This window comes from Prionailurus bengalensis, chromosome B2 (genome assembly GCF_016509475.1).
Source record: "Prionailurus bengalensis isolate Pbe53 chromosome B2, Fcat_Pben_1.1_paternal_pri, whole genome shotgun sequence".
NCBI lineage: Eukaryota > Metazoa > Chordata > Mammalia > Carnivora > Felidae > Prionailurus > Prionailurus bengalensis.
This window is the reverse complement of record NC_057349.1, coordinates 74,696,765-74,721,957: the sequence shown is the minus strand read 5'-3', so window position 1 is coordinate 74,721,957 and position 25,193 is coordinate 74,696,765. Positions and strand designations below refer to the sequence as shown.

Here is a 25,193-nt window from a genome sequence, read left to right as displayed (position 1 = left end):
TTATTGGTATTCTTTGTTTCTAATTTTACTTTTCAGTGTTCTCAAATTTTCTGATAGGCAAACATTGCGTTTGTAATGAAAAAAGAATCCTTAAAATATTAAGAAACTTTTTTTCTGACTACCAGATTTTTGTAACTTGTTGGAAAAAATCTGAATACAGAATATTTAGGGTGTTCACAGGATAAAAATCATTAAATTTAGGTTATGTCCACAGATACAGGATGCCTGGCAACCCTAAACACACACTAACGTCTATTTAGGAATGAAAAATAAATTATTTTTTTGATTCTTAAGAAAATATTTTTTAATTCTCCATCTCCATATTGAAAAGGCAGGAATGTGAGAGATCAGAACAAGGTGAAAGTTGATAATGATTTCTGTTAGCATTAAATAAATGAATACTTTGAATAAAAATTTCCAAGTTTCCAGAAATGGGATATTGTTAATGAGTAATTAGCTTCACCAGTGTATATTCCCTCCTTCTCTCCTTTTTGGAACTCTCTTATATTTCCATATGTTTCGTCTTTTACTGTTTTCCCCCTACTCTTTTTCCTTCTTTCATGCTTATAAGTCGTTAGTGACACCACATGTATTGTATGTGACATCTCTTGCTAAAGAAAGTCTAACCTTTTTTAAGTGTTTGCTTAATATCAAGTCTTTCATTTATTCTCCATCAAAGATGTATTAAATGTTTACTCATGGCCATAAGAAGTTTTTAATACAATGAATTAATATCACTTGTATGCCAAGCTAGTTGGTCTATGGAGCCATTATCAAAATTGGGTAATCTTGTTAAATTGTTTTGTGTAGATACTAATTTTTTTGGTCATAAAGCTCTCCATGAATGCACTCAAGCCTTAATTGTCATGACATTTTTTAAAAATAGTAACTTTTGACAAGGACATTATGACTGGAAGAATTTTATAACTTCCTGGTTTAATTCAAAAGCTTTATCTTGTTTATAAATCTTCATAATTGACCCTTCATTGTAGTCAGACTTATTTATGGTATATACTTTAATTATTAGCATGGGAAAGAATGAGAGAAAAGAGAAGAGGGGACGTGTAACATCTTTTCTCAATTGTGTTCTTTTTCTAATTCACATTTTCGAAGTCCAAATATATTCCACACATGGAGAAGGTATTTTAATTCTGGCAGCCATTAGTAGCTCATTGGCATTTCAACCTCAGCTTTTAAGAAGCCTGCCAGTAGATTGTTTAAAGTTTTCAGGCCTCACAAAACAGCTGGGCTTTACAATAGCACTGTTTTAGATTTTACATTTCGTCTGAAATACATTTATATGATTAAATATGTTAACTTCCAGCTAGTTGGAAAGCCTTAACTCATTGTTGTGTAGTACATTATAAGTAGGATGACCACATAATCTATTGGCCAAACCCACTAAAAGAGGATGCTGTTAATAACTATACTAGGATAATAGGTATGAACTGGGCTGTAATTTCTGTTGACTTTTAGCAAATCCCAACTCAGATGATTCAGATGGTTAACTTTTAACATCTCAACACCTGCAAAAACATATCATTTATCCATAATAAACCACATCCAAATTTAGTGACTTCTAACAATTACTATTTTATTAATGTTATTGATTCACTGGGATTGGTAGGAAGGCCAGGATGTTTATCACAGCCTTTTTCCATCTAGATTCTCATCCTTCACAAATTGTTTACATTCTACATGTAAAATATGCACATCTCCATCCTAGGTTCCCAGAAGTTTCATCCCACAACAACAACAGGCCCAAAGCTCAGGATCCTGTCATCTAAATCAGGTCTAGATGCAAATGAAGCTTCTTGTGTTTTATTCCTTGGTGTGGCTGCTCTTAGCTATTCAGTGGTGAGGCAGGAACAGAATAACCATAATCAACACTTCGATTCAAAATGGGAGGAATAAGAATCATATTACTCTCAGTGGCTCATGGCAATTTTGAATTGCCACTGGACACATGTTGCCAGGCTGCCTACCTAGGGGGAGGACATATTTTTTGAAGGGGGCCTAGTTGTGTTTCCTAAGAGTGGTTCTGTAGTTCATTGTTCTTTTAGGCTTTTGGATCTGAGTCTGAGCTCTTGGCGTTGTCCTTTGAGCTATCCCTCCTTTTCCATAAGAAATGGCCATGTTGCAGCTGAATAGCTTTCTCTGTCTGCTCTCTGCCTGTGGAAAGTTGGGGGCCCAGAGAAGTATTTTCATTTTGGAGTGTCTCTGTTCCAAATCGTCCAAATAGTACAGTACCCTAAAAATTTTTTTGAAGACTTTTTATATGAGACTGTCTACTTCATTAAAGAAAGGACTTACTCATAATTCTTTTCAAAACAGACCTTCTCCTGACATTGGCTGCCATATCAGAATGCTGCAGAACCAGTTCTTTTTATCTAGTCAAGATGGTCTGTTAGGCTCCAATTTAAATCAGAGTTTTCCACAAAAGGTGTGCTAACTACACAGTTGAATCTTTGACTGCAAGCCTGATTTTACTTTGGAAATCTTTCACAAGCAAGTCTTGTGTCCTCTGTATTCTCTTTAAATTTTGCTCACAAGCTAAACATTTCCTTATTTACCTCATCTCTGTTTTGACTTTATCATACAGCTAAGAGAAGCCAATTTACACATTCAGCATTCTGCCCGGGTATCTCCTTAGCCAGATTCACAAGTTCTTTAGGTACATCGTCTGTGTTTCAGGTTACAGAAGATGACAGTTTTTCCATTGTTTCACTATAACATGACATAGAATGCAATTTTCTTTCTAGTCCACAAAAGCAGTTTGTCTTTTTAAATTTGTTTCAGCAATATTTTGTAGTTTCTAGTGTATAGGGCTCACACACATTCTCTGAAATATATCCCTGTGAATTTATGTTTTGGAATGCTATTGTAAATGAGGTTATATATTTTATTTCATTTTCAACTGTTCATTGCTAGTATATACAGATACAGTTGATTTATGTATGTTGATCTTAGATCTACTGTGTTAAATTCACATATTTTTTTTCTAGTGGGTTATTTTTTGTGTATAGATTTCTAAGTATTTTCCATGTACGTGATCATGTATGTACAAATAAAAACAGTTTACTTTTTTCTTTCCAGCCTATATTCTTATGTTTTCTTTTTCTTGCCTTATTGTAACGGCTTGGGTCTCCAGTATAGTGTTGAATAGTGATAGTAGATATCTTTGCTTATTTCCAGTCTTAGGGGAATAGCGTCCAATCTTTCACTGTTAAATATATTATTAGCTGTGGTTTTTCCACAGATGCCCTCTATTAGGTTGAGGAAGTTCCTACCTTACTGTTCCTACTTTACTGAGAGCTTTTGTTGTGTATGAATTTTATACATTGAAAAAATTGATCTCATAAAAAACACTATTACTTATACCAAAACTTGAACAGAGTAAACTTGAGCTTTGTAAAATTTAAAAAGTTTAAGAAAACTTTAGTTAAGGCTAAAAATTTATTTTTAATATCAGCCAGTTAATATATTAAAACTGTAATTAAAATGCTTGTTGAAGATTTTACTTTCAAAAACAAAATAAATCTAAGAAAAGAATTGGTATCTTTCCATTTCCTAAACTAATGTAATACTTCAAAATTCAGTATTATTTTTCTATATGATAAACTTTGCCTGTAAAGTCTGAATTGAAGTCTTCTAATTAGCACTACTGAGAGATTTTAATTCCTTTTATTATCCCCAAAATAAGGCAGAATGTTTTAATGTCTAGTAATTACTTTTCTTATTTGACATATGAATACTGTAGATATGTAATACTAATAAAATATAATACTCTGTAGGTGAATTCTGCCTCAGTATGGAAAGATTTTATTTCCATTTCTAAGCTCAGAAAGTATGAATGATATACCTATAATTATTTCTATATCTATGGTAACTTTTTTTTTTTTTAATAGGATTTACTTAAAGATCCATTGTACATTGGGCTACGGCAGAGAAGAGTGAGAGGTCCTGAATATGATGACTTTTTGGATGAATTCATGGAGGCAGTTTCTTCCAAGTATGTATAATCTTTATTTATCTTTATTTGAATTGAATTTCAAAAATTTAAAGATAACCTAACATAATAAACTACACAAGTATCCAAGTTTGGTGTAGTGTGTTTAGTAATTGGAAGGGATTTGTTTGAAATGCGGGCGCACGCACACACACACATACACTGTCATGGTTATTAGTGACTAAATGATAAAGTCATGTATCTGTCTCAAAAAAGATTGTCTCTGGGGGAGCCTGGGTGGCTCAGTGGGTTAAGTGTCCCACTTCAACTCAGGTCATGATCTCGAGGTTGCCGAGTTTGAGCCCTGCGTTGGGCTTCGTGCTGACAGCTCAGAGCCTGGAGCCTGCTTTGGATTCTGTGTCTCCATTTCTCTTTGCCCCTCCCCCACTTACACTCTGTCTTTCTCTCTCAAAAATAAACAAACATTAAAAAAAAATTAAAAAAACTGTTGTCTCTGTTGCTATTCCTGAAGATACTTTTACAAAAATCTTTAGATCTTGTAGTTATTGAAATACATGATTATGGTGAAGGAGGCAGTAGTCAGTGACCAAATTACCTGAGCAAGACTTTCTGTGATTATTGGCAGTCTGTACTTCATTTCTGGCTGCTGATAAAATGTGATCTTTAGTCATCTTTGTGGGTGTATCTGACCCTTTTGTGGTAGGAGAAGCAGAGGAAGTGGGGAGCAAGTGTGAGTTAGTATAAGCCACAAGTCCAGAATGGTGTTTAAGAAACAGGACATCCAATCACAGTTCATGAGTCTCTGATTAAATCTACAGTATATGATTAAAGTGCACTACTGTATTTCACCTAGTTTCAATAGCACTTGATTGTGGGCCAAGTACTACTATAAAGTTTTCCATTTTTTTTTCTTTCAACAAAGAAATTTCCACCATAATTTAGTAATGTATTCTGCGATAATTTTGTCACACTAATGGACAGTCATCCCATTTGCTACTACCACAAAAACCAAGTACTATTTTAAAACATATACGTTGCCTTGGTTTTTCATAGAAATAAACTCATCATTAGAATGAGCTGTAACTAGAGACATACTTCTGGGTTTTTTTTAGTGTAAGGTTTAATTTTAAGAAGTTGTATGCAACAGCAGAAAGTGCTTTCATCAGCTTGCACAATATTTAGAATATATTGAGTCTCCTATTGCCCAAGGTTTCAAGGAAGAGTATATTTGCCAGTTAGCATGGGCTACTTTTTAAACACACATGCCTGATTTATTTATTGTTGTTATTAACTTACTTGGTTAAGCTGTACTTATTCATAGAAATAGTTGGAAAACTGTACAGTTTAAGCTCAAGATTGCATGGTACAGTTAATTCCAGTTAGATACTTAAGGGAACACTGATTTCTGCTAGTCCCCCCCACCTCACCCAATACTATGTTGTATTTTTTTCTAGTAGTTTAATTTCTAGTAGTTTCTCATATATAATGTAATGTTTTGAAATTACCTGTAACTTTTTAGGTAGCAACACTAATCAGGAGATTATGTTAGGGGTGCCCAGCTAGCTCAGTTGGTGAAGCATGCAACTCTTGATCTCAGGGATTGTGAGTTTGAGCCCCACGTTGGGTGTAGAGATTACGTAAAAATAAAATTCTTTTTAAAAAAACCCCAGAGGAGCACCTGGGTGACTCAGTTGGTTAAGTGTCTGACTTTGGCTCAGGTCATGATCTTACAGTTTGTGGATTTGAGCCTTGCGTTCGGCTCTGTCCTAACAGCTGAGAGCCTGGAGTCTGCTTTGGATTCTGTGTCTCCCTCTGTCTCTCTGCCCCTCCCACACTCATGCTGTCTCCATCTCTCTCTCAAAAAATGCACTAACATTAAAAAAAAACAAAACAAAAACAGAGAGTATGTAGGGAACATTGTGCCACTATAAAAGATGAGGAAAATGCTGTTCTTAGCATAATTGTTTTTATTGTCTATTTGAGTAGGTAGATTCTATCTTTATATACACGACTTCAGTATACTTACAAAGAAACTGTTACACAAGTTTATGAACATAGTTTGTATGTCTTATATACTTAATATACTTACATACTTAAATGCTGATGAAATAAAATAGAAATAATTCTATTAGAATCAGTGAGAAGCTTTCTGGAGAAAATGAGATATGAGCTAATTTTGAATGCTCTGTGTCAATATAGAGTCAGAAAAGCTTTTTTTAAAAAACAGTGAATTGAAGGATTACCTGAGATCTTTGATAAGGATATAGAGATTGATGAAAAGTCAATACTGTTAAATGCAGAGAGCCCCTGTATATCAGGAATTCTATATGGGCTCTTCCCAGAGAAGAATCCCAAAGATTTTTCAAAAATATTTCTAGCATGTTGCTGCTTTGGTAGAAATTTTCTAGAAGAGACACCAATTAAATTGGGAAATGGTTCTGAAGATAAGCCCAAGATTATTAAAAAGAACATGTAACTTAAATTCAAGGTGGAAGATGACTGTTGCAAATTTACTTACTCAGGAACCAGGTTCTGTGATGGAGTTCATTAAGGAGTACCTTTGGAATGAACCCCTTTGCAAGGGAGGGGACAGAAATAGGAGTGGATAAGAGAAGTTAAGCTGCAATGTGGAACCACCAACAGCTTTGGATAACTTCATTGGAATCATCCTTGCATTCCAGTTAGATACTTAAGGGAACACTGATTTCTGCCAATCCCCCCCTACTTCACCCAATACTATGTTGTATTTTTTACTTATTACATTCTCAGGGTTGGGTGGGTCAATTTCAAATTCTTCCTCTTGACTTTCTTCACAATTATAGCTCTTTACCTCCTAGGCCAAGGACTTTATATGGGTGTTATGGCACTTACTAAGTCTGTTCTGATTATGCATTTGGGGACTGAGGAAATCAGTCTGTAGTCCTAATGGATGGACCCATTATGAACTAGACTTTGGTCAGGGCTCCATTAATTACTGGCTTCCAAACGCCTCTACTCTAATGAGGAGGTTGACATTATATAGATGCTTTAGGTCTTCTGATATCACTGTCAACTCTGTGCCCTTGACATGTTTGGGTATTCCCTGTCCCCAGAGCACAGTTACTGAATAAAGGGCTATAGGTTCCATTGGAGAAGGATTAAGGGAATTATTACCCTGTATTCTTGCCATGGTGTTGGAAGACCTTTCCCTCTGGATTTTTTTTAAGTTTATTTATTTATTTTGAGAGAGAGAGAGAGAGAGAGAGAGAGAGAGAGAGAGAGAGACAGAATATGAATCCCAAGCAGGCTCCACACTGTGAGTATGGAGCCCACCATGGGCCTCCATCTCACAAGACACGAGAACATGACCTGATCCCAAATCATGAGTCAGATGCTTAACCGACTGAGCCACCCAGGCACCATCCACCCCCCACCCACCAGGCTTCTAGATGGTTCTGAGTTAAAAAATTATGTCAGGTTTGGAAACTGAATGAGAGATTGTGACTTCACTGGGGCAGTTTCCCTAAGATTTGTTCATTCATCTATGATTTATTTTTATTGTACATATTGAGTAGTAGCCTTGTCAGCTGTTTTGCCTCTAGAGATGCTGTATTTTTAAACTATCTCTCTGTGGGTCAGCCCCTCACTAACCCCAGCCTTGCCACTCTAATGATAATTATGTCTACCTAGCTTCTCATGGCTTCTGACCCTTAGCTGGTCCTATCATCCCCATTGCTATCATTGACCCTAATTCTTTTAACAGCCTTTCCTTCTGTCAGTTCTGGCCTTTAGAAAAGAACCACCACAAAACTTACTAATGTGGATATCTTCTCATTGGCATATTCCTTATTGCTTTGTATATGGTGTGTTTTCTGGACCTTCAAGTGGAACATAGTAATTTGATGGGTTTTCTGGTCTTACTTAGCACGTGCATTCTAGAATTACTCTCAGACACTCATGATCCCCCTTCTGCCATCTGCCACAGCATTCCTGGCATTTCAACAATATTTAATATGAGCCTTTACCTGCTCTGTTTCCAGGAATCATCCTAGTAGTGAATTTATACCATCTCCTGAGATTCTTACTGGTTGTAAATCCTGCATCTCAGGATAGTGCCTTCTAATCGCTAAACTCTTATCTAATACTTAAATTCCAGCCCCTTTGAGCAGAATTTAATCTCATATGTACTCTTCTGACTAATATAAAGTAGCTAGATCTTGCAGTTTCTTTGTGGAATATCCCCTTTCTTCCTTTGTTAGGCCTAGTATGTCTTAGGTGGGTTATATTGTGACATAACCCTGGCTATAGGCCCAAGGGTCTGGAGAGGAGGTGAAGGTGGATGGAGGTTAGGAAGGCACATGTTGTCTTAGGAGGGGGAAGCTTCTGTGTATGTGATTCCCAAGAAGGAAAGGGCAGACCATTTTTGTGGCTTCAGAATGTTTTAGGGAATCTGGAAATTCAAGATTTTGGGAGGCATCAAACCAGACATCTCATCTCATGTGTCAGGATCCAATCAGGAACCTGACTTAGCAGATCTACCTTGTTAAAGTTTTGGAGTGTTTGACCACTCTGATGATTAATGCCTTATTCCTGGTGATTAACTTTCTCTGCTCAGGAGCTGTAGGATCTGAGAGCATTTTTTTTTTTTAATTTTTTTTTTCAACGTTTATTCATCTTTGGGACAGAGAGAGACAGAGCATGAACGGGGGAGGGGCAGAGAGAGAGGGAGACACAGAATCGGAAACAGGCTCCAGGCTCTGAGCCATCAGCCCAGAGCCCGACGCGGGGCTCGAACTCATGAACCGCGAGATCGTGACCTGGCTGAAGTCGGACGCTTAACCGACTGCGCCACCCAGGCGCCCCGAGAGCATTTTTGTATCTATTAGAGAGGTCCTCTGGCTTTTACATTACATTACTCAGTACCCTGTCACAGCATTCAGTATAATGACATTTAGATAAAGATAAAAATTAAGCAGAAAAAAAGTTTCAAGGTAGCTGTAATTAAGGCATATCTTAGAATCTGTTCAATAGACTATTTCTGATATTCTGTTATCAAGTCATATGACAGACAAATGCTGGCTCCTGCAAAATATTTTTGGTTTAGAAAAATTGCCTACTGGGGGTACCTGGGTGGCTCAGTCGATTAAATGTCTGATTTTGGCTCAGGTCATGATCTCACTTTTTGTGAGTTTGAGCCCCCACATCAAGCTCTGTTCTGGCAGCTTGGAGTGGAGCCTGCTTCAGATTCTGTGTCTCCTTCTTTCTCGACCCCTCCCCTGTCTCTTTCTCTCTCAAAAATAAATAAACATAAAAAAATTAAAAAGAAAAAGAAAGAGGGGCGCCTGGATGGTTCAGTCAGTTGAGCATACGACTTCGGCTCAGGTCGTGATCTCACAGTTTGTGAGTTCGTGCCTCACATCAGGCTCTGTGCTGACAGCTTGGAGCCTGGATCCTGCTTCGGATTCTGTGTCTCCCCATCTCTCTGCTCCTAACCCACTTGCATTCTGTCTCTGTCTCTCTCAAAAATAAATAGATATTAAATTTTTTGTAATAAATAAAAAAGAAAAGAAAAGAAAAATTGGCTTTTGGAGCAAGCCATTGAATTCCCCCAACTACCTGTGCCCTAACAGGAGCTAGATCTCTGTGGTAAAAGTGTCTTGTCAAACTACCTAGTTTTTCTTCCTTATTGTTTTGATTCATTTTTCATTTGTTGAAAGTCAGGCACTGTGTTTGGTGCTGGGGATACAGGGATGAATAAAACAAAAATAATCCCTGTCTTTCATATAGCTTATTCTTTACTAGAGGATACAGATAATAAACAAGTAAACCAGCAAATAATCAGATGAAACAATGAAATCGTAATAAATGTAACAAAGGAAACAAATTGCTGTCTAAGAATAATAGGTAATTTATGTAAATCAGATGAATGTTATAGATGTAGTAATCTCTTTTTGAGCATAGATTTTACTTTTATTATGTTTACTTTTTTAATAAATACAGGTAATTTCTGTTACGAAGTCTGTTGCTAAAGTCGTGATACTCTTTCAGTTATACTTTTGTTGAAAATTAGCGTGAGCTCTTTGATTACAGTTAGGTAAATTAATAAACAACAGAAAAACTGAATTCAGAAGTACTGATAAATTAGTCTGGATTAATTAGCCTGGATGTTAATTAGCATCTCCAGGTCTGTTTTCCTGGTACTTGCCTTTTCAACAGTTTCATCAATTGGGCCTAGTAATTCTACATCTGAGAGTATAGTTAAGAAAATAATACCAAATAAAGAATGAATTTGATGCCCAAATATATTCACTGAGCATTTTCATTATATGATTTTCTTCCCTTTGTTTCCAGCACACTCTCTTTGGCTTCCTTCTACCTCAGTGATGGCCCCTACACACTTTGCTTGTCTTGTTTATTCTCATCCCCCTAACCTCTATACTTTAGTGTGCTTCAGGGTTGGAGCTTAAAACTCTTCTCTTTACTATTATCCTCACTTCCTTGGTGACCTCATCTAGTCATTCATCTTTTTGGCAAGAGGGAGTTTTTTTCATGTTTATTAAAAATTGTTATTGAAATATAGTGACATACAATGTTATATTGGCTTCATTTTTTAAAGTAATTTTTAATTTTAATTCCAGTATCGTTAACATACAGTGTTCTATTAGTTTCAGGGGCACAATATCGTGATTCAACAATTCTATACATTACTCAGTACTCATGTGATAAGTGTGCCCTGCATCCCCATCACCTATTTCGCCCATCCCCCTACCTCCCCATCTGGTAACCACCTGTTTGTTCTCCATAGTTGAGAGTCTGTTTCTTGGTTTCTCTCTCTCTCTCTCTCTCTCTCTCTCTCTCTCTCTCTCTCTCTCTTTATTCCCTGTGCTCATTTGTTTTGTTTCTTAAATTCCACATGAATGAAATTGTATGGTATTTGTCTTTCTCTGATTTATTTTACTGAGCATAATAATCTCTATCTCCATCCATATGGTTGCAAATGGCAAGAATTAATTCTTTTTTATGACTGAATAACATTCTGTTTTGTATACATATACCACATCTTCTTTATCCATTTGTCACTTGGTGGACACTTGAGCTGCTTCCATAGTTTGTCTGTTGCAAATAATGCTGCAATACATATAGGGGTGCATATGTACTTTCAAACTAGTGTTTTTGTATTTTGGGGGTAAATAGGCAGTAGTATGATTACTGGATTATAAGGTAGTTCTATTTTTAACTTATTTCACTTTCAGGTGTACTATAGAGTGATGCAACAATTCTATACATCACACAGTTCTTACCACGGTAAGGGTAGTTACCATCTGTCACCATATGTTATCATAATATTGACTGTATTCCCAAATGCTGTACTTTTCATCCCTGTGATTTATTTATTGTACAACCGGAAGTTTGTAACTCTTAATCTCCTTTACCTATTTCACCTATCCCCTACCCCTCTCTCGTCGGGCAACCACCAGTTTGTTCTCTATATTTGTGAGCTCTTTTTGTTGTTGTTTTGTTATTTTGGTTGTTTGTTCAATTTTTAAAAATTGAAGTATAGTTGACACACAAAGTTACATTAGTTTCAAGTGTACAACATAGTGATTCAACAACTCTATAAATTATGCTACACTTACTGCCAGTGTAGTTACCATCTGTCACCATACACTATTAAAATACCATCAACTGTATTGCTTTTATCTTTTATCTCTGTGACTTATTCATTCCATAACTGGAAGCCTGTACCTCTCATTCTCCTTGCCTCATTTTACCCATCTGTCTAGCCTCTTCCCTCTGGCAGCCACCAATTTGTTCGCTGTATGTATGGGTTTCTTTCTGCCTTTTTTGTGTGTTTTGTTTTTTAGGTTTCACATGTAAGTGAAATCAAATGGTATTTGTCTTTCTCTGACTTATTTCACTTAGCCTAATATGCTTTAGGTCCATCCATGTTCTCACAAATGGCAAGATATCATTTTTTTTTATGGTTGAGTAATATTTCATTGTGTACATACACCACATATTCTTTATCCACTCATCTATTGATGAACCCATGGGTTGCTTCCATATCTTGAGTATTATATGTATAACGCTTCATATTTACATATTGTGTACAAATATGTAAATATATAAATAATTGCATATTTATTGTAAATAAGGATGCATATATCTTTTAGAATTAGTGTTTTTTGTTTTCCTTGGATAAATAGCCAATAGTGGAACTACTGGATCATATGACATTTTTGTTTTTAAGTTTTTGAGGAACCTCCATAGTCTTTTTCACAGTGATTACACCCATTTACATTCCCACCAGCAATGCACGAGGCTTCCCTTTTCTCTATATCCTTGCCAACGCTTGTCACTTCTTGTGTACAAGTATACCAGGAAGAAGTCTCGTTCAAAGAATTCCTTCTTCTCATGTAATTTAATTTTAGGAAATACTGTATTAAAGTTCTTATAATCCTTGCATATTGTCAAGTATATATTAAAATCACCAAATGTATGCATTCCTTACATATTTATATTTGTTTTTCTGTTTATACTTTTCATAGTAGTATTTTTTTAAATTATGGTATAATTGGTATATAACATGTAAGTTTCAGGTATACAGCATTAATATGACATTTGTATACACTACAAAGTGATCACAACCAAAAGTCTGGTTACCGTCTGTCACCAACAGATAACCCTCTTTAAAACCATTTTGCCCACTCCAACTCCCTTTCTTCTTGCTAACCATCAATCTGTGCTCTATGAGGGTTTTTATTTTTTTGTATTTTTTGTATGTTTCTCTTTTTTAGATTCCACACATCAGTGAAATCAGTGTTTGTCTTTCTAAATTTGACTTACTTTACTTTGCAAATTCCCATAAGGTCCATCCATTTTGTCACAAATGGCAAGATTTTAATTTTTTATGACTAAGTAGTATTCCATTGTGTGTGTGTGTGTGTATCTTATCCTCTATCTATTCATCTATCAATGGACACTTCAGGCCAATTCCATACATTAGCTACTGTAAATAATGCCTCAGTGAACATAGGGATGAATATACCTTTTCATATAAGTGTTTTCATATTCTTTAGATCAATATGCAAAAGTGGAATAGCTGGATCATATGCTGAATGTATTCTTAAATTTTTGGGAAATCTATACTCTTTTGCATAGTTCTGCAGCAGTTTAAATTCCCTTTTTTCCACATCCTCTCCAAGACTTGTCATTTCTTCTCTTTTTGATGATAGTCATTCTAACGGGTATGAGTGATATCTCATTGAGGTTTTGATTTGCATTTCCCAAATGAGTAGTGGCTTTTGAACATGTTTTCATGTGTCTTTTTGCCATCTTTATGTCTCCTTTGGAAAAATGTTCAGATCTACTGCCCATTTTTTAATTAGGTTGTTTGATTTTTTTTTATTGTTGACTGAATTCTTTGTATATTTCGGATACTAATCTCTTATCAGATTTATGATTTGCAGATATCTTCTCTCATTCAATAGGTTCACTTTTTGTTTTTATGATGGCTCTTTTCACTGTACAGAAGCGTTTTAGTTTGATATAGTCCTAACTGTTTATTTTGGCTTTTGTTCCCCTTGCCTTTGGAGTCAGATCCAGAAATAGATTGCTAAGACCATTGTCAAGGAGTTTACCACCTATGTTTTCTTCTAGGAATTTTATGATTTCAGGTCTAACAGTCAAGTCTATTCCATTTTAATTTTTATGTACAGTGTAATATAATGTTCTGGTTTCATTCTTTGTTTTTTGTTTGGTTTTTTTTCCTTTTTTTTTTTTTTTGCATGTGGCTGTCCAGTCTTCCCAGCACCACTTATTGAAGAGACTATCCTTTATTTTATGCTCTTGGTTCCTTTGCCATAAATTAATTGTCTGTACATGTGTGCATTTATTTCTTGGCTCTCAATTCGGTTCTGTTGATCTGTATGTCAGTTTTTATGCAAATACTACATTGTAGTATAGTTTGAATTCAGGGAGTGTGATACCTCCAGCATTGTTATTATTTCTCAAGATTGGCTATTTGCGATTTCTTTTGGTTCTCTACAAATTTTAGAATTATTTGTTTTAGTTCTATGACAGATGCCATTGGAATTTTCATAGGGATTGCACTGAATCTGTAAATTGCTTTGGGTATTACGGACATTTTAACAATATTATTTATTCCCATTCATGAGCATGGAGTATCTTTCCATTTATTTCTGTCTTTTTTAGTTTCTTTCATCAATGTCTTACAGCCTCCAATGTACAGGTCTTTCGTTTCTGTGGTTAAATTTATTACTAGATATTTTTGGATGCATTTTTTTTTCTTTCTTTTTTTTTTTTTTTTTTTTTTTTTTTTTTTTAAATTTTTTTTTTCAACGTTAATTTATTTTTGGGACAGAGAGAGACAGTGCATGAACGGGGGAGGGGCAGAGAGAGAGGGAGACACAGAATCGGAAACAGGCTCCAGGCTCTGAGCCATCAGGCCAGAGCCCGACGCGGGGCTCGAACTCCCGGACCGCGAGATCGTGACCTGGCTGAAGTCGGACGCTTAACCAACTGCGCCACCCAGGCGCCCCTGGATGCATTTTTTTAATGTTTATTTTTAAGAGAGAGAGAGAGAGACAGAGTATGAGTGGGAGAGGGGCAGAGAGGGAGACACAGAATTCGAAGCAGGCTTCAGGCTCTGAGCTGTCAGCACAGAGCCCGATGCGGGGCTTGAACCCACGAACCGTGAGATCTTGACCTGAGCCAAAGTTGACGCTTAACTGACTGAGCCACCCAGGCACCCCTTGGATGCATTGTTAAATGAGATTTTTTTCTTAATTTGTCCTTCTGGTGTTTTGTTATTATTGTATACAAACCCCATAGATTTATGTATATCAGTTTTGTATCCTGTAACTTTACTGAATTTGTTTATTAGTTCTGACAGGTTTTTTTTTGTTTTTTGTTTTTTGTTTTTTTGTGGAGACTTTATGGTTTTCTGTATATGGTATCATGTCATCTACAAATAGAAATGGTTTTACTTCTTCTTTTCCAGTTTGGATGACTTTCATTTTTTTCTTGTCTGATTGCTGTAGCTAAAACCTTCTAATACTGTGCTGAAGGTAAGTGGCGAGGGTAGGCATCCTCATCTTGTTTCTGAACTTAAAGGAAAAGCTTTCAGTTTTTCACTATTGAATATGATATTGATGGTAGGTTTGTCATGTATAGCTTTTGTTATGTTGAGATAAGTTCTCTCAGTACCTATTTTGTTAAGAGTTTTTATCATAGATGATACTGAATTTTGCCAAATATTTTTCTGCATCTGTTGAGATGATCATATTTTTATTCTTCATTTTGTTAGTGTGGTATGTCACATTGATTGATTTGTAGATGTTGTACCATTTGTGCCTCCCTGGAATAAATCCCACTTGATCATGGTATATGATCCTTTTAATGTATTGTTGAATTTTGTTTGATGATATTTGTTGACAATTTCTGTCTCTATGTTCATCAAGGATCTTGGCCTATAATTCCCCCCCCCCCTTTTTTTGTGGTGTCCTTACCTGAGTTTGGTTTCAAGGTAATGCTGGCCTTGTAAAATGAGTTTTGAAGTATTTACTTTTCTTCAGTTTTGTTGGAACAGTTTGAGAAGGATAGGTGTTAATCTTTTTTGAATATTCGGAAGAATTAGCCTGTGAAATTGGCTGATCCTGGGCTTTTGTTTGTTGGGAGGTTTCTGATTACTGATTCAATCTTCTTACAAGAAATTAATCTATTCAGATTTTATATTTTTCATGATTCAGTCATGGAAAATTATGTATTTCTAGAAATTTAACCATTTCGTCTAGGTTGTCCAATTTGTTGTATAATTCTTTGTAATATTCTGTTATAATCCTTTGTATTTTTGTGGTTACAGTTGTAATTGCTTTTTCATTTCTGGTTTTATATCTTTGAGCCCCCCTTTTTTTTCTTGGTTTGCCTCGCTTTGTAACTATGACTTATCTTTTCAGAGAATCAGCCCTTAGTTTCATTGATCTTTTTTATTGTCTTTTTCATCTCTATTTCATTTACTCCTGTTCTGACATTGATTATTTTCTTCCCTCTCCTAACTTTATTTAGGCTTCATTTGTTCTTTTCCTAGTTCCTTTAGATGTGAAGTTAATTAGTTATTTGAGAGGTTTCTTGTTTCTTGAGGTAGACCTCTATTACTATGAACTTCCCTCTTATAATTGCTTTTGCTGCATCCCATAGATTTGAATGTTGTGTTTCTGTTTTTGTCTCTTGCTATTTTCTGATTTCTCCTTTGATTATTGATGGCCCATTGTTTTTTCAGCAGCATGTTGTTTAATCTTTGTGTATTTGTAGTTTTAACAGTTTTCTCTTTGTAATGATTTCTAGTTTCATACAATTGTGGTCAGAAAAGCTGCTTGATATGTCTTCTTGAATTTATTGAGATTTGTTTTGTGATCTTACATACAATTAGCACTGGAGAATGTTCCATGAGCACTTGAGAAGCATATGTATTCTGCTTTTTTAAATGGGTATATCTATGAAATTCATTTGGTCTAGCATGTCATTTAAGGTCAGTGTTTCCTTATTGACTTTCTGTCTGGATGATCTCTCTAGTGATGTAAGTGTGATGTTAAAGTGCTCTACTACTATTATATTGCTGTCAATTTCTTCCTTTAGGTCTGTTAGTATTTGCTGTATATATTTTGGTGCTCATATGTTGGATGCATATGTATTTATAAATGTTATATCTTCTTGCTGGATTGACCCCTTTATCATTATGTAATGTTCTTCTTTGTCTTTTATTACATTGTTAAGTCTATTCTGTATGATGTGAATACAGCTACATGAGCTTTATTTTCATTTCCATTTGCATGGAATATCTTTCTCTGTCCTTTCCCTTTTAGTCTCTGTGTGTCCTTACTTCTGAAGTTAGTCCCTTATAATCAGCATATAGATACATCTTGTTTTATCATCCATTGGAGCACTCTGTCTTTTGATTGGATAATTTAGTTCATATATATTTAAAGTAATTATTGATAGGTATTTACTTATTTCCAATTTATTGTTTTCTGCATGTTTTTGTTGTTCTCTCTATGAATTCTCTTTCTCTTTCCTTCTTTGATCGCTTTCTTTTATGTTCAGATTTCTTTGTCATTATCTCTTGTGTATTTTTAATAAGTTTTTGCTTTGTGATTACTGTGAGGTTTGCATACAACATCCTATGTGTATAATGGTTGGTTTTAAGTTGATAAAAAAATTAAATTTGAACACATACCAAAACTACATTTTTACACCTCTCCATTTTACATCCCCAACTGATTCTTTTTCCTGAATCAGTTGCCCCTGAAATGGAATGACTGCTTCAGTTTTGCTACCAAAAATTCTCTATATCAGAACTCCATTGATGATTATTAACTAAATGGAAAAAAAAGCTGTACCTTAAGTGAGTTTTTAAAAGCTAGTATTATATTTTTTAATGAAAGAAATAAAAACTCCAGCAAGGACTGTATTTTTAATTTTTTTCCTTTTTTCCTTTAAATGATTAAAATTAAAAGTCAATTGGAATCACCAGGAATGACCACAAAGATGATTATTATAATATTTAGAGACTTTCTCCAACCTTGGCTGCCATCACAAATTTTATTATGATCTCTCACATAGTATTTAAGAAAAATAATCTTAGTCTGAAGCCATACTGCCTGCCATATGCTGCAAGGTGTGATGATGGTGTTTTCATAAAGTGATGCTTTTTTTTTCACCCATTCAGTATTGAATGTGTGTCTCAGACCAGACTTTTCAGAGAAGCTATTAATTTGGTCAAAGTTCTTGAAGGTCATATATCAGATTTCAAAGGAATAAGATAAATAGCCCCTGATTATCATGGCCAGATTTACTAAATTTATTTTTATTATTATTTATAATGGTCTCTCTTTTTAAAGAAGTCACCAAAAATGTAAGTTTATGTGGTCTTCACCCTTACTCAAGGTTGCAATTTAATGGTTTCTTCACCATTCTACCAAATATTTGGCCTTAACATACTTTCCTGTTGTTTGTCTTTCTACCATTTCTGCTGCAGTTAATTGCATGGCTGACTTTCTCTGCTGCCTTATTCCACCTGTTCCAATCATTGCCTTTTCTACCTCATCCTTTTTTTTTCCTTTAGTTGAATGGATATATTTATAACTTTGATGATTTTATCTATAAATCTGTGAGACCTTTTGGACTCCACCCATCATTATAATCAGCATAATTTACTTTGGTTTTCATAAGAAATTTAATGAAAACATATGACTCTGTGGGATACCATCTGTTATTCTTCTCTGTGGTCCAAAGGTGATGTGAACTATTTGAAAAAAAGGTCAGATGGAAAGAATGTCTGTCAATATGAGAAAAGTCAGCAACGATGTCACTTACCAAGGAACATGACTCAAATCAAATTTATGACTCAGAATTTTTTTCCACTTTCCCATACAAAGAAAGATCAGATTGACAATTTAACTATAGCCATGTTTTTCTTAAAAATTCTGTCTTTCTCTCTACTTTTTTTTCAAGTGAATGAAAAAGGGAGGTCATAGAACAATTAGAAATCTGTAGGCATGCCTTAGGTATATGTATTTAAGAATACATATATATATTTCTTCAAAGATTAAAGGTGAATTCTCAAATATTTTGTTAGTTTTACATCTTTGCCTATATCCTGACCCAGCCTTCATGTCTTGCTGAACGTGGTTTACAACTTTTTCCTTTCAGATGCTTTCCTTGCCTAATACTATTTTATTCAAGTCATTGATTCTAATTGCATTAATTCCAGCATTCCTTTAATAGGGGTGTAAATGTTTTCCATTGGTTTTTTTCTATTTGTTTGAGTCTTGTGAATTTAATATTCCCTATTATGCCCTATTTTCCTTACTAGAATATGAATCGTGCCAGAAAATGAACTTTAGGGATGTTTGGGTGGCTTGATTGGTTGAATGTCTGACTCTTGATTTTGGCTCAGGTCATGATCTCACAGTGCTGAGATCAAGCCCTGTGTCAGGCTCTGCACTGAGCATGGAGTCTGCTTAGGATTTTATCTCTCCCTCTCTTTGCCCCCCCCCTTGTGCTTTCTTGCTCTCTCCAAATAAATAAATAAACACACAAAAAAGAACTTTATTATCAAGGGGTGACTATTCTCACTACCCCACAATATACCCTACCACATAGTGGGTATAAAATAACTTCTTTTGAAAAAGTATTACGTAAACATTAAATCCAACCTTCACAAAACTATGGTGACATATATGTAAAGGAAAGGTGGTCCACTAACATAAACTAGAGAAACACACAGTTTTCCAAATAAAGTGGTTCTGCCTGTGTAAACTAAAGATTTGAGTTTTCATTACATAGGTACATTTATGTTTTAGATTTTGAAGTTTCTCTAAAGAAATATTTTAATAAATTACTGTTGTATCCATCATTACTTTTTCTCTAAGTTTTTACTTAAATTACAGTGTAACATACAGTGTAATATTAGTTTCAGGTGTAGAATTTAGTAATTCGTCACTTACGTTGCAATACCCAGTGCTCATTACGACAGGTTCACTCCTTAATTCCCATCACATATTTAATCCACATACCCCCTCCTGCCCACCTCCTCTCTAGTAACCCTCAGTTTGTTTTCTGTAGTTAAGTGTATGTAATAGTGTCTATATAGTGTCTATAAGTGTCTATATAGTTAAGTGTCTATTCCACATATAAGTGAAATCATAGGGTATTTGTCTTTCTCTGATTGACTTATTTTGCTTAGCATTACATTCTGTAGCTCCATCCACATTGTTGCAGATGGCAAGATTTCATCCTTTTTGATGGCTGAGTAATATTCTACGGTGTGTATATACATATATATGTATATATACATTCATGTATGTATATATATGTATATATATGTATGTACACACACACGCATATATACACACACACCACATCTTATTTATCCATTGATCATTCAGTGGACATTTGGGCTTTTCCCATAATTTGGCTATTGCTGATAGTGCTGCTATAAACTTTGGGTGCATGTGTCCCTTTAAATCAGTACTTTTGTATTCTTTGAGTAAATACCTAATAGTGCAATTCCTGGATCATAGGGTAATTTTGTTTTGAACTTCTGAGGAACCTCCAGCTTCTGCTCATTGAAAGAAACAATCAACAAAACTAAAAGGCAGCCTACAGAATGGGAGATGACATTTGCAAATAACATATCTGATAAAGGGTTAGTATCCAAAATATGTAAAGAACATATAAAACTGAACACTGAAAAAACAAATAATCCAGTTAAAATATGGACAGAAAACATGACTAGACATTTTTCCAAAGAAGACATACAGATGGCCAACAGACACCTTACTTGTTCTCTTTGAATTGATACCAAGGTCTATATAGAGGAATCCCTAAATATTTTATCTGAGCTTATTAAAAGTAAATTATTATATCTATTAAAGATACTAAGGTTTGACAAAAATCTATATCATGCTTCCTCTATCTCTCTTCTTTACTTATTCTCTTAGCTTATTTAGCAAGGTAAAGCAGCCTGGTTTCTTAAAAGCTTGTTTTTCTTAGGTTTCCATCTGTATTACCATGTGTAATAAATTGGAAAATAAGAATGAATATATCTACTCATTGGTAACATTTAAAAAGGAGACTCAATATAGATTTCCTTAATTGTGCTCATAGAAACAAAAGCAAAAAACCCCATCAGTGGCAATCCCTTATGTGTCGAAACAAGATTCTTTGTTGTAATCTTCTTTTCTTGCTCTCCTTAATTTAAATGTATTTATAACCAAAAATAAAACAGGTATGCACTTATGAAAGCAGTTTAGTTTTTATTTTTAAGACTATGTATGTGGTCAGTTTGGGGAAATAGTACAACAATATTTGAACAAGATGTAGTTTCATTAATGGGGATTAAAGATGCTGAAAGGAAAAGAATCATTATGGAAGCAAAGTTAGAAAGTTGGTTTGGGGTAAAGTAGGAAGTTAAGGGGACTTTTTGTTCAGTAGGAAATGTGAAAATAACTTACAGTTAATATTCTGTCTTGACCTAACCTTATTATTGATGACCAGTGCATTTCAGTTAGTAAAAGCTGGTCCTTCTTGCGGCCCCTCCTGACATCTCTGACGCACTGTGCTGCAGCCACACTGTCTGCACTGCCTTTGGAGTCATTGAACTCTCAAGGCATGTTCCCCCACTCAGAATATTTATTCTTGCTCTGCCCTCTGACTGAAATATTCTTCCCCCAGAAATCAACTTGTTGACAACCTCATCTTTTTCAGTATTTGTGGAAATCTTACCCTCTTCTAGACTTATCCTGATTGCCCCAATGGTACGGAACTCTGCCCCACCTTCCGCCCATCCCTGGCCCTCCTGATACTCTTGCTTTGCTCTACTTTTTCTTGTATAATTTTATATAATTTATCCACTTATTACATTTACTTCTTATTGTGTGTCACCTGCTAGAATGTATGTACCCTAAGTACAGGGATCTAGTTCTTCTTTTTAGGAACAAGTTCTTACATCAATGCCTGGCACAGAATAGGTATGTAATAAATATTTGTTGATTGAATTGAACCCGTCAAAGAGAGGCCACACAGGAGAATGTGAGTGGATTGGCACAAATCTTTCACCATTACTAGAAAATTACATTTTAAACATGCTTTACTTTTGATGAGTTACCAGCATCATTTTTATGTGGAAAGGAGAACCATAGGACATGGTGAGGGATGAATACTTCATTTTCTCAGGCCTCACAAACATCAAGGGTTATCTATCCCTTGATGGGTGGAGATAAGTACTGTGATTGGTATGTTACATAAAGTTAAATACTTTTAATGTAAGTTGGTGGTGAATATTTTTTGAGCTGATATATTTCAAAGTTCTAACATTGAAAGCTGTAATGAAATTTGTATAAAATTTGCTATAATCAAGAGTTTAAACAAAATAATCATTCATATTGCCAAGATGATCACATTTTGGCTAACTCAGTTTTCCATCATTGACAGTTGTTTTTATTTCACTAACTGTAAAACAAGCCAGAATTAACACAGCATGCCATGATTTTGATTTAACCATGATGTAGTGCTTAATTCATAAGACTGTTTTTCTTTTTGGCATCCCCAGATGGTGACTCATTTTTTTTTTTCACATCTTCAGCCAAAATAATACCATATCCTGTAGTATTCATGGTAAAGATCACCATATTGGTAAACAGAAAACAAAACAAGAAACTGTTAAATTTATTGTTAACCAATATGGTTAGGTTGGGATATGTAGAAATTTGAATGGAAAAAAGGTTGAGTCATACTGAGCACATGTTGGAGTGGTGTTGCCTGAGATAGGTTCACAGTCCATTTCTTTAGCCTCAGAGAATGACTTTTTTGCTTCAGTGGTTTGAGATCTGACTCAGCTCAGGAAGTGTAGACAGCTGGTTTTGCCAGCCTACAAAGGCCATGTCTCAGGGGCAAGTGGGAAGTAAAACCTGGGCTTTCAAATTAATCCTCATCTCCATCAAAGGGAAAGGTATTTGCCTTCCCTAAGGCTTAGTTCTTTCTCTTGAAAAATGTGAAAAATCATAACAGTACCTACTTTACAGAATTGTTGTGATGACTGAGATAAAATTTTAAAAAAGAAAATTACTTTTTTAACTGCCATAAATAGTAATTCTAATTTTTTCTGTAGGAAGCATGATTAGGGCCAATAATTTAAAAGTTATAAGCTGGCAAATTTGGTTTAGTAGTAGATGGAATATGTAATAGTTAGAATTATCCCAAAATAATGTATGTAAAAGTACTTACTATAATGCTTGCACATAAAAATCACTCACTAATTGTTTTTCTTGTTTTTATTTTTATTGTTAGTATTCTTTGTGATGTGTCTGTCACTCTATGTGGGGAGATACGCCTAGTATATAAAGATTTCTGCCTTAAGTAGAGGAGGATGGATTAGAGCTAAATATTTTCTAGGGCGCTTGGGTGGCTCAGTCAGTTAAGTGTCTGACTCTTGATTTTGGCTCAGGTCGTGAATCTCACTGTCATGAGATCCAGCCCTGTGTCAGGCCCCATGCTGGGTGTGGAGCCTGCTTGGGATTCTCTCTCTTCCTTTCCCTCTGCCCCTCCCCCGCTTGCCTGTGTGTACTCTTTTTCTAAAAACAAACAAAAACCAAAAACAAAAAAACAAAAAAACAAAAAACAACCCAAAAAACCCAATTAAGTATTTTTGGAAATATTCAAACTTTAAGATGCTGTAAAGTATTAAAGAAGCTGTGTTTTGTTTCATCATTCAGGGTTGATCTATATCATAAAATTCAGCAGTTCACTGATAATTGTTACCATTATGAGTCAGGTGAAAACGTTTGATCATCTCATTATATAATTATACTTGACCCCGAGGAATAAGCTTCTCATTCAGCATTTTAAACTATTTTGTTTTACATAAACGTTAGCTTTCCCTTGCTATCCAAAGTTTATTTCATTAGTAGCTCAAGAGACAGATGGCAAGGTGATTAATTCATTAGAAAATATTTCACAAAAAGTTTTTGTTTGCCTTGCTTTATATTCCCTGTGCTACATATTAATTGTATAGTCAGCTGCAGAATAAATTCATAATAAAAAATAAAAGTAAATACAATAAAAGTGATACAAAGATACTAAAAATACTGAATTAACTTTGCAAAGGTTAAAATGAGACTTATGCATAGATAAGCCATTCATGCCAATCAACTAGACCAGTCCTTTCTCTCTCTCTCTCTGTCAGTCTTTTTCATATATATCTATGTCTGTATCTTCTGATTGTATCCCAAAGCAAATTGAAATAATTGCTTCCTCTTGAGTATCTTCTATGACCCTCCCAATGTTTTCCTGTGCATTTGTCTCAAGAACAGATTCATTACTAAAGCCATCCAGACCGTTTCTCTATTATGTCCTTGATCCATGCCTTGATTCCATTTCCATGGCCATACCCAACTTCCCTAGACCTTGATTTTGAGTTCAGAAACCTTATAAATGCAGCTTTTGGTATAATGGAGAAAATAGAAATGACAATAACTGTAAGCTTGGGGCTGAATTTTGAATACGTAGCTGTGAAGATAAGCAGTACCCTAACAACTGTGGTAAAACAGTTATGGAAAACCAGGTAATTTGGTTCAACTATGAGTTTTTTTCTTTCCCTCAATGTTATAATTCCCTAAACAAAACAGTGTGATGATATTTTGTGTTATTTGAGTTAGAAACAAATAGGAAATATATGTGCATTCAATAGAAGCTTCATTCAATGGCCATTCCAAATCTTGCTGTTTCTGGTGCACTTCACGTGTACTCCCACCTCAGGGTCTTTGATCTTGCTGTTCTCTTGAACCTGTAAGCCTTTGTCTCTTTCCCTTCCCTCCTTCAGGGTTTTCCTCATTTGTCACTTCAGTGAAGACTTCCCTGTACCAGTCTGTCTTAAATTGCACTTCTCATGCTGGCTGGCTTTCTTTGTCTCCCTTCTCTGTTTTATTTTTCTCTGTCCTAATTATTACCTCAGAGCATGTTGTATAATTTACTTATTATTTATTGTCTGTCTCCTACAAATGCAATATAAATTCTATGAGGGCAAGGATTTCCATCTATTTTGTTCAGTGCTCTTTCCCCAGAGCCTGACTCCTAGGAAGCACTTAGGAAATATTTGTTGAATATATTCATTTTATCTCTGGTTTCAAAATATTTCACCTTAAGATTTTTCTGGTAGTTAACTAGAATTAAAACATTCATGCTTTTTGTTGTAAGTAAAAGAACAAAAGTGAGAAAACCAGTCCCACTTGGTTTTGAATAGTCCCTATCACATGGTAAGTTTTCAGTAACTGTTAAAATATCTATTATGTGGGGCACCTGGTTGGCTCACTTTAAGTGTCTGACTTCGGCTCAGGTCATGGTCTCACGGTTCGAGAGTTCGAGCCCCGTGTTGGGCTCTGTGCTGTTAGTTTGGACCCTGGAGCCTGTTTCGAATTCTGTGTCTCCCTCTCTCTGCCCCTCCGCTGCTCACACTCTGTCTCTCTCTCCTTCAAAAATAAATAAACATTTTAAAAAATTAAATATAAAATATCTCTTATGCTATCGTGGTTAAAGTTGTGTTAGTTTTATAATCTATTCTACACGCATTCCCCTTTTTTCATTCTGATGTCAAGAAAAGATAAAATATATATCCCATAATTATGCATATTAAATTATAAACACAGAATAAATTTCTTCTGAAATT

The 25,193-nt window shown here is 35.1% G+C and overlaps 1 protein-coding gene across 1 annotated transcript in view; it reads left to right on the top strand.

Moving 5' to 3' along the window:
- Nucleotides 1–25,193, top strand: part of ME1 (malic enzyme 1) — a 189,572-nt gene that overhangs the window by 90,025 nt on the left and 74,354 nt on the right. Inside the window, exon 6 of the mRNA XM_043593012.1 lies at nt 3,909–4,012. Within this exon, the coding sequence (XP_043448947.1) occupies nt 3,909–4,012 (104 nt within the window). The remainder of the gene's footprint in view (nt 1–3,908; nt 4,013–25,193) is intronic.